At 37.5% G+C, this 9,526-nt stretch overlaps 1 protein-coding gene across 1 annotated transcript; it reads right to left on the minus strand.

The window, feature by feature from the left end:
- Positions 1-1,816: 1,816 nt before the first annotated feature.
- LOC113769302 lies at positions 1,817-4,312 on the minus strand. The gene is made up of 4 exons (XM_027313764.1): positions 4,271-4,312; positions 3,859-4,078; positions 2,470-3,739; positions 1,817-2,387 (listed from the first exon to the last, which is right to left on the minus strand). The coding sequence occupies exons 1-4, from the start codon at positions 4,310-4,312 to the stop codon at positions 1,817-1,819; spliced, it is 2,103 nt and encodes a 700-aa protein (XP_027169565.1).
- Between the last annotated feature and the right edge of the window lie 5,214 nt (positions 4,313-9,526).

Consider the following 9,526-nt stretch of genomic DNA (forward strand, 5'->3'; position numbering starts at 1 on the left):
GCTTCAGAAGGTCTTTGTTGTGAATTTGTATACTGATGTTGCTCCATTGTCTTTCCAATGCTTTGCAAAGGATCAGTAAAACAGCTGTGGCATCATCAATATTTTTGTCTCCCGAACTTCTGTCTTTTAAGGCCCACAACTCCTTTGCCTCATTTGGCATCCTAATAATATTAACTCCAATTCCCAGCACTGCAGATATTTGTAAGCTTCTGGTTGCCATCTTCAGAACTATGAGATCATGGCTTTCTTGTGCATGACAGTCCTCTTCCAGGGGTGTCACTGTTTCTGTAGTACTCCTAGAGTTCTTCGTAGACTCCAAATCCTCTAGTTCCAACCACTCCTTGTGTGCTTTTTGTATAACACCACACGGTTGGCTGCAGGTTTGTTGCTCAAACTCCCTCTTATTTCTGTCCTTCCAAATCTACCACAGTATATTAGCCGTAAGTCCCATGTGGCTTCTTCCTTCTTGCCTTTTCCTAGCCTCTGTAATTGTACTCCACCATCTTTGAAAGTTCCCTGTCTGGTCTTTAGCTCCATCCCATGTTAATGGAGCTACTTTCCAAATCTTCTGTGCTAGAGGACAGTGCAGTAAGGTGTGCTCTATTGTCTCAGGCTCTTCTCCACAACCTTTACACACTGGATCCCCTAAAGCGGCTCTCTTGTGTATAGCTTCTCTGACTGGTAGAGCACCATTGATACACTTCCAGATAAAGATTTTAACTTTATGCTTGATGTTGAGCCTCCACAAAGTGTTCCAAAGATGTTTGCTTTGCTCACTACCAGCCTCAAGGCTTGTTCCAGCATCCTCCATTCTTGTTTTCGTGCCTGAGCTATCTTCTATTAGTCTCTTGTAGCCTGATCTTACTGTGTACACACCCCCTTCACTGTATTTCCAATAATTAGAATCTGCTCTACCTGCTAGACTTATTGGAATACTGAGTATCCTTTCTGCATCAGATTTGTTGAAAAGTCTAAAGATTATATTTGTGTTCCATCTTCTATTATTGATTAGTTGTTGGACTATTTCATACTCACAGTTTTGGGGTCTTGGAGTAGAAGGCCTGCCATTCGGAGCTTTTGGTATCCACTTATGTTCCCATATTTTAGTGCTGCTCCCATTACCAATTCTCCTCAGTACCCCTTCTTCCACCATTTCCCTTACACTCATCAGACCTTTCCAGAACCAAGATGCACAGCCTTGCACTTTGCAATTAAAGATTGAGCCCTTAGGAAAATACTTGGCCTTCAACACCTTGCTTATTAGGAGATTAGGCTTGGTGATAACCCTCCAGATCTGTTTTCCTAATAGAGCTTTATTGAAGGCTTCCAAATCCTTAAACCCCAGTCCTCCTTCCTTTCTGTCCCTAGCCATCTTTCTCCAAGAAATCCAGTGCATTTTGTTTTTCCCACTAGCTTCCCCCCACCAGTAGTTTGCCATAGCTGAACTGAAATCCTTGCAAAGTTTCCTTGGCAGTTTGAAACACGACATGGCATAAGTGGGCATGGCCATGGTGACAGCTTTAAGCATAACTTCCTTCCCTGCATGGCTTAACAGCTTATTCTTCCAGCTTTCCAGTCTTCTGTTGATGTTTTCTCTTATGTAACCAAAAATTTGGTCTTTCGTCCTTGAAATCACCATGGGTAGACCAAGATACTTCCCTTGTTTCACTTCTTCCATACCCCCTAGGATGCTGCATATCTCACTTTTCTGCCTGCTATCTACATTCTTACTAAAAATCACTGATGACTTGTCTAAGTTGATCAGTTGTCTAGACGCTTGCTCGTACACCTTTAAAATTCTCATGAGTTCCCCAGCTTACTGTTTATCAGCTCCACAAAAAATGAGTGAGTCATCAGCAAAGAAAAGATGAGTGATACTTGGTCCCTGCCTACTAATTTTCACACCTTTTAAACTCCTATCCTCAGTTGATCTTTGGAGTAAGTTTGAGAAACCTTCAGAACATATCAAAAAGAGATAAGGTGACAGTGGATCACCTTGTCTTATCCCTCTACCTGGCTTCACAAATCCTTTTACCTCCCCATTGCAGTTGAAAGAATATGAAACAGTCTCCATACATCTTGATATCCAGTGTACCCATTTTGCACAAAAACCCATTTTGAGCATCATGGCTTTCAGGAAGTGCCATTCCACCCTATCGTAAGCTTTAGCCATGTCTAACTTGATAGCCATATACCCTTCTTCCCCAAGCCTTTTATTTTTCAGATATTGCATGTATTCCTGAGCTATAATCACATTATCAAGTATTTGCCTATCAGGGATGAAAGCCGACTGATTTTTACTGATACATTTATCAAGAACTGGTTTCAATCTGTTAGCCAAGATTTTTGAAATGATCTTGTACAGCATACTACACAGGCTTATAGGCCTATAGTTTTTCATACATGTAGGATTCAGGACCTTGGGTATCAGAGAGATAACAGTATGATTAATGGACTTTAGCATGCAACCAGACACAAAGAAATCTTAAACTGCCTGGATTGCATCCTTTTGGATCACATTCCAGAATCTTTGAAAGAACAGGGGGGGTCATTCCATCTACTCCTGGAGCTTTATCCGGGTTCATTGAAAAAATGGCTGATCTTATCTCCTCCTCATGAACTGGTTTGGTTAGATTGAAATTCATCTCCTCAGTAATAGTATGAGCAATGCCCCTTAATACCTCAGAACTGTCTCCTACATTACCCCTGGCAAACAGATTTTTATAGAACATGGTCATTTCATTCACAAGATCCTCCTCATTCTTTGTCCAAGAACCATCCTCTCTTTGGATACTAGAGATTCTATTCCTGTTCCTCCTACCTCTCACAGAAGCGTGGAAGAATCTAGAGTTCTTAGCACCCTCTCTTAACCATTGCACTCTAGCTTTTTGGCTCCAAAAAGATTCCTCCTCCCTAAAAGCCTTCTTCAGTTGTTCCTTAAGATCAGTCCTTATCACCCCTTTGTTCTCCAAGTTGGATCTCTCATTGCTTTCCAGTTTGCTCTTAATGTCCTTAATGCTAACCTTGGAGTTTGCTTGGAAGGTGTTTTTCCACTTTAAGATTTCCACTCTACAGTTTCTCACTTTCCTAGTCACTCTAAACATTTTAGTACCTTGTTCCTCCTTACTCCAGGCCTTCTCAATAACTTGTTGAATACCATCCTTTTGAAACCATCTCTTGTCAAAGTAAAATCTTTTTTTCTTTCTCTTATTATCAGGCTCAGAGTCCAATAGAAGCAAACTATGATCAGAAGCATAAGACTCTATGTGCTTACAACCCGTCCCCTCAAACTTCTGGCTCCACTCACAGCTACTAAGACATCTATCTAATCTTTGCCTGACTTCCCCTGTATTATCCCAATGATTGCTCCAAGTCCAGGGGTGACCCTCATAGCCTAAGTCCACTAAGCCATTTTCTGCAATAAAGTCCTTAAAAGTCATGAAACTCTTCTCCTCCCTCTGAATACCCCCCCATTTCTCTTCATTAGAAATAATATCATTAAAATCTCCAGCAATCACAAATTTCTCCCCCCACAATCTTTTCCTTTCCTTCAAGACTTTCCACTGTTGTTTTCTAATATGATCATCACAACTAGCATACACTCCTATGAACCACCACTCATCCTGCAGTTCTCTACCTCCTATCTTAGCTTCAATGGTAAAAGCTGTTTGGAGGGTGGTTAAGATTCTAACACTCTCATTCCAAAAGAGGCACTTACCACCAGATCTATGCATAGCTTCTGTAACCACACAATTGTCAAACCTTAACCAGCTTTTAACTTTGGTCATATACTGCTCCCTATTCTTAGTCTCACTCAGGAAAATAATATCTGGTGAGAAGAGGTTGAGTACTACTTACTTACATGAACGTGTCTAACTCCTGCGTAAATGGAATTATCTAGTGATACCGGAGACTGAATATGTTTTGGCAACTGAGACAAGGAGTCGAAAAGACATTGGCCCATACTCAGAAAACCTGCCAAAGCATTTGCAACCGCATTTGCTTCCCTATAAATGTGATGCAAACTCCCACTTAGTAGCTCCAAAAATGACTTCATTTTCCAAATGACATTGCAAAGCTGCCCAGTAGACGACCAATTTGATATCACCAAAAGATATAAGTGCCTTTAAATCCACTTCCGCCTCAAGGCCCTCAACCTAAGACATTCCTTTATGCCAACATATCTCTAAACCATGGAGTAAAGCCCGGGACTTAGCCTCCAGCACTTGTATATCTCCAAATTCTTTATAGAAAGCCAAGATAACTTTACCTTGATGATCTCGAAGAACTCCTCCACCTGTGGCCTTCCCATTACTAACACTGGCATCGGTGTTAAGTTCTAAAGAACCCAACTTTGGCACCTACCATTTCACTACGATGCACAATTTCCTTTTCGGCTGCTTAAATTTGAAAAAAGGCGCTATAACTGAATCTAAATCACCCATCAATTCCATCTTTTTAATCCTAGTCGTAGCCTCCAAATGCTAACCTCCCTAATGATCCACCGGATTCCATCTCAAGTCCTTCCATCTTACTGAACATGAAATTAAGAACCAAAAACGCGAACTATATCTTCATTTTCTTCTTCCTTTTCACATACCATCATGCACAAGCAGACACTCAACACCCACTTAACAAATCACCATTTTCATCCATTTTTCTTGTAAATTTCACCTTGAAACATCTTAAACTTTATTTAGACTCATTCTCATGGATTAAAAACAACCAAAAATTCATTTTAAGCTCTTTGAAGCTTGTGTTTCATAAGCCAAAAATTGCTCAGTTGGGAGCCGTTTTAGGCTAATTTTATGGGGCTTTTAATATTATTTGCAGTGCCAAACATTACTCTATGCATTGGAGGTAAGTTTCTTCATCAATTTTTAGTAGATTAAAAGTTGCCATTTAAGTATTTCTTGAAGTTTCTGACATAATTTGAATGGTAAACTTTTAATGATGTTTGTTGTTGCTTATGATTTTCATAATGCTTATTTAGCATATCTAAGCATGTTTTAACAATCAAATGAGGGAATGTGATGGTTGGTATGCTAGTTTCAATATTGAGCATATTCCTATCTTTTGATATTTTCAGAAAATGAGTTTGGATTATTGATAGGCCTTATTGGATGTGTCAATTAGCCACAATATAACTTGTTAATAATGGGTAATTGATTACATTTATTATAAGTTGGCATTTGTGGAAAATTTTGGTTTGTTGAAGAAGAAAACGGAAAATTTTGTTTAAATTGGATGAAATGGAAATTGAGTAGTTTTAGGGAAATTAGTGAGCTTAATGATGTTAAATTTGCTAATGAAGATGAATTTAGTGAGTTAAATTGTTTATGTTTTAGAAGAGTATTTGTTGGTACAATATTGCTCATTTCATGGTTAATTGTTGTTTTGGTAATTTGTTAAAATGGGTCAAGTCATGCTCTAATGCTTTATCTAATCTTATGAAGATTCGATGATTGCCTAGAGGAGTTTATTTTGCTTAATTATGCATATGTTAGATATTCATTAAAGTGAGTTATTATTCAAGTGAGAAGCAATGTCTACTTGTACCTCATGTGCTTTCTTATTAACATATTACAGGTAGCATGGTTAGACAATAGCATGCCATTATTCGTGACTTGTCTTCTATTGATGAAGGTGAAGGCAGTGATGAATATCTTCCACCTTTTTCTCCACCACCTAGAAATTGAGGAAGGGGAGGTTCAACTAGTTGGCAAGCTCCTCTCGACTATGATGTGGACCATTTCACATCATAGGAAAACCAAGAATGGTTTGAAGCACATGAGCATAGATATTTTATTAGTGTGATGTATATAGCTCCAGAAATAGATGCAAAATTTCAAATCACGAATGAATTTAATATTCTTGGATGGGTACCAATTTTATCTCTTCCAGATCATGTTTTTTGGCCTTTGGTAAAGGAGTTTTATACCAATATGGTGAACAATGATGGGCATAGTGGAGAAGTGATTTAGTACTTTGTTCGTGACAAGTGATTGACCATCACTCGTGATACTTTGGTGACCCATTGGATGTAGTGATGAAGGTTTGAGTATAGATTTGAAAAAGGAGTTTTTCTCACTTGACAAAGATTGGGATCTTGCTCTTACTATCGCATGATTTGGTCGGACCCTGGATTACACTAGAGCTTCTCAGAAGTCAACACTCAAAGCAAGTATATTGAATTACATCACCGTCTTATCCTCTTCAAGGAATGTGATCTCGAAGAAAAGTAGTTTGAATAAATTCTAGAATAGTGTGGCTTGTACTTCTTGGACTGGATGTTCCACAGTAGCAATTCTCCCTTTGTGCAAATTTCACTCCCAAATATCATTATTAGCTCTATGAGAATGGCTGTGAAACATCATACTACAAAGTATCGATTTAGGTTCCCGCACCTCTTATCATTTCTTTTTGAGCAAGAGGGAGGTGATTTGGAAGGAATAGAGAAGGTGCTAGTGAAGTCACTATATGAGATGAATGCTTATACTCTTCAAAAATTGAGTATAAGAACTGATAACATTCCTTGGCCACGGAGTTTTCGAGTTAGAAGTGCAACCCAAGCCGAGCATAGAGAGCCTTCTTGTTCGCACGTAGATATGAGGGTGAGGCTGGTCCTTCAACTTCTGCACCTCCACCTTCCCGATCCAATTGGCAGAGATTCTTTGAAGTTATTAGCTGTTTTTAGACCCAGGTGGAGGAGAGATTTGACCAATTTGATGCTCGCTTGGATAGATATGACATTCAAATGCGTCGCATAGAGAATCACTTGGGAATATCATAGCAGCAGCCATCTACTGGTGAGTATTGTCAAGATGGTAGGGGACTCGAGGGAGTGAGTGGAGGAGAGGAACGGGCAACATGACTTAAATTGTCTCACTATGACCTTCTACTCTTTATTTGTGCTTCTATGACTATTAGTAGTGTTACTTTTTATTTAGTACTAATGGTGGATTTGAACTTATGAATTACTACTTATGCATTATCTACGGTAGTAACTTAAGTAGATTGGATGTTCGTGATTCATAGTTGCTTCTATGACTATTAGTAGTGTTACTTTTTATTTAGTACTAATGGTGGATTTGAACTTATGAATTACTACTTATGCATTATCTACGGTAGTAACTTAAGTAGATTGGATGTTCGTGATTCATAGTTGCACTAGACATCGATCTTTGACATTTGGGGAGCATCTCTTTCTTTTTTTCTTTTTCGATAAATTGAAGACAATGTGAGAGGGGGGAATTGTTTTATATGTGGTTGTATATCTTTGAAAATGTGTGAATTCCTTGGACTTGAAGTTGAAATTATTATTTGTACATGTATTTGTTGAAATTTGGGTTTGTTAGTAGAGAGTTTTGCCCAGTAATAAGGGAAAACTTTATCAAAATTTTTTCAAAATTGTAAGATTACCCCAAAATTTTTGGAAAATTTTCACTTTGGTCCAGAAAAGCAAAAGTCCAACCATTAGTAATCAATTTCTCCTATATTTTTTAACTAAATTTATGTGACTTAAAAAGTTCAATTTCAGTTGACTTGCCAAAAGTTATTATGTGTTTAGAATTTTTGCATGTTTAGAAAGTATATGTCTTGTAAACTGGGGAGAATTATGCTTATATTTTACATGTTTAATGAGATTTCTCCTATTTACTTAATTTTATAATTAGTAATTGATATAGTCAATAAAAGCTATACTTTTTCTTTTATTATTCTTAAGTATTTGCTAAGAGGGAATATCTATTTGTTGTCTTCTTTACTTAAAAAAAAAAGAGTTTTGTTCTACTCCAATGATTTAAATAATGAGTAACTAAGAGTTAGCATATACAAATACCAATTTTCACATACAAAAGTGCTTAAATTAAAAATATGCCAAGCAACTCAAATTAGTGAATTGTTGATTAATCGGGGATTTTCATCTAAAAATGTCGATCTTTATGTAAACGGGTAGTTTCACAATTTGAGGAACTTAGTGATAAAAAATTATATAAAATATAAAAGGAAGAAGGAGAATAAACCCTTTGTAAAGCTTGTATTTGAGCAAAAGATGATTGTGGAAGAGGAAAGTTTGAATTGATTATATGAATTGCTTGCTTGTGAAATTTAGTTGGGTTGAGAGATTAAGTTTAATTTGTTAAAATTAGGGCGTAAATGTCTCTCTATTATTTGATATTATGAGTATTTGAGGCAACCTGATTAATTACATAATGATAGTTTATCAAGTCATGAGAAATTGAATTTTAAAGTTTCACATGATTTATTTCAGCTTATAAATTATTGTTGGTTAGTTTTTCTATTGTTTGAAAACAAGTAATAATTTGAGTGTGGGGGAATTTAATAAGTGTTTATTGATAAGAGTATATTTTACGTGTAAGTGCCCGGTGCAACCCAATGAGTACAAACAAATTCACAATGATGCACAAAGATATATCAAATTTAAGCACAATAAAGAAAACTTAATTAAAGAGAAAGGATAAGAAATGCAAACCAAATATCAAACCAATAGCCTCTTCAATTGATGGCGATGCTAACCAAGATGTACAAGTGAAGGCTCACTCCTTCCTCATCCCAAACACACTTTGGTTGAGCCAAGGAGTTTTACAACAATTCTAGTTAACCCTCAACAACCTACACTTGAAAGATCACTCACCCAATTAAGAACTATTTTATACAAATGAGGCAACCTTCACCAAGGTTTTACCACTTCAAGTGATAGGTTCACCTTCACCAAGGTTTTACTCCTCCTAGAGAGTAACCTTTGTCACGCCCCACTTTTTGAATGGTGTTGTGTGTGGTGTGAAGTGTGAGTGTGTAGTGTGTGTGTGAACGTGTGCAAAATGAAAATAAAGGCCATGGGACTTGATAATGCGACGGTTTGGCCATATAAAGTTCAAAAAAGGGTTTTTTGTATCAAAAATGGAGTCGCCACTTGGTATAGAGTTAGGGTGTACCAAGTCACCCAAAAATAATTTTTTGTTTTTGAATGAAAAAGTAAATAAACCCTTTTAGAGAACTTTTGGGTCTACGTAACCAAAAGAGGGATCGGGGGTCACATTTGACGAAGGGGAAGGCAAGGATAAAAATCCAAGGCACCCCCTCGACCTAGCCAAGGCTAGTTGCGTGACTTAAACCAATTTTTCCTAATTTTCCTACCCAAGGTATGTATCGCATGTTGGATATGACTACGTGAATGCAAAAACCTAGACCTAGGGGGACATGGGGGAAATTTCTCTTCAAAGGGTGAGTGGTGCCAATCACATTAATTGTGAAGCCCAATAATGATCCTTTGGAGAGGTCACACCTAACCCTAAATGACGTGAAAAATGGGTGGAATGCATGCCATGTGAAAGTGTGAGTTTGTGTGAAGTGGGAAGATTGATAAAAAATATGATATAAGTGGAGGTGTGCAAATGTCTTTGATATACTCCAAGTGCAAGTGGGCAAAAATGCATGTATGCAATTTAAAGAAAAGTGCGAAAGTGTCGGTGTGCAAATGAAGATGAAAGTACTCGTGTGCGAG

This window comes from Coffea eugenioides, chromosome 4, assembly GCF_003713205.1.
Source record: "Coffea eugenioides isolate CCC68of chromosome 4, Ceug_1.0, whole genome shotgun sequence".
In the NCBI taxonomy this organism is placed as follows: Eukaryota; Viridiplantae; Streptophyta; class Magnoliopsida; order Gentianales; family Rubiaceae; genus Coffea; species Coffea eugenioides.

Excerpts from the sequence above, each read along its gene's own strand:
- LOC113769302 (XM_027313764.1), bottom strand. The coding sequence starts at position 4,312 with ATGGGAAGGCCACAGGTGGAGGAGTTCTTCGAGATCATCAAG. Across the intron at positions 4,079-4,270 it reads AGTTCTTCGAGATCATCAAG|CTTTGCAATGTCATTTGGAA; the intron begins GTAAAGTTATCT and ends TCTACTGGGCAG. Across the intron at positions 2,388-2,469 it reads TTAAGATTTCTTTGTGTCTG|GCCTATAAGCCTGTGTAGTA; the intron begins GTTGCATGCTAA and ends GAAAAACTATAG.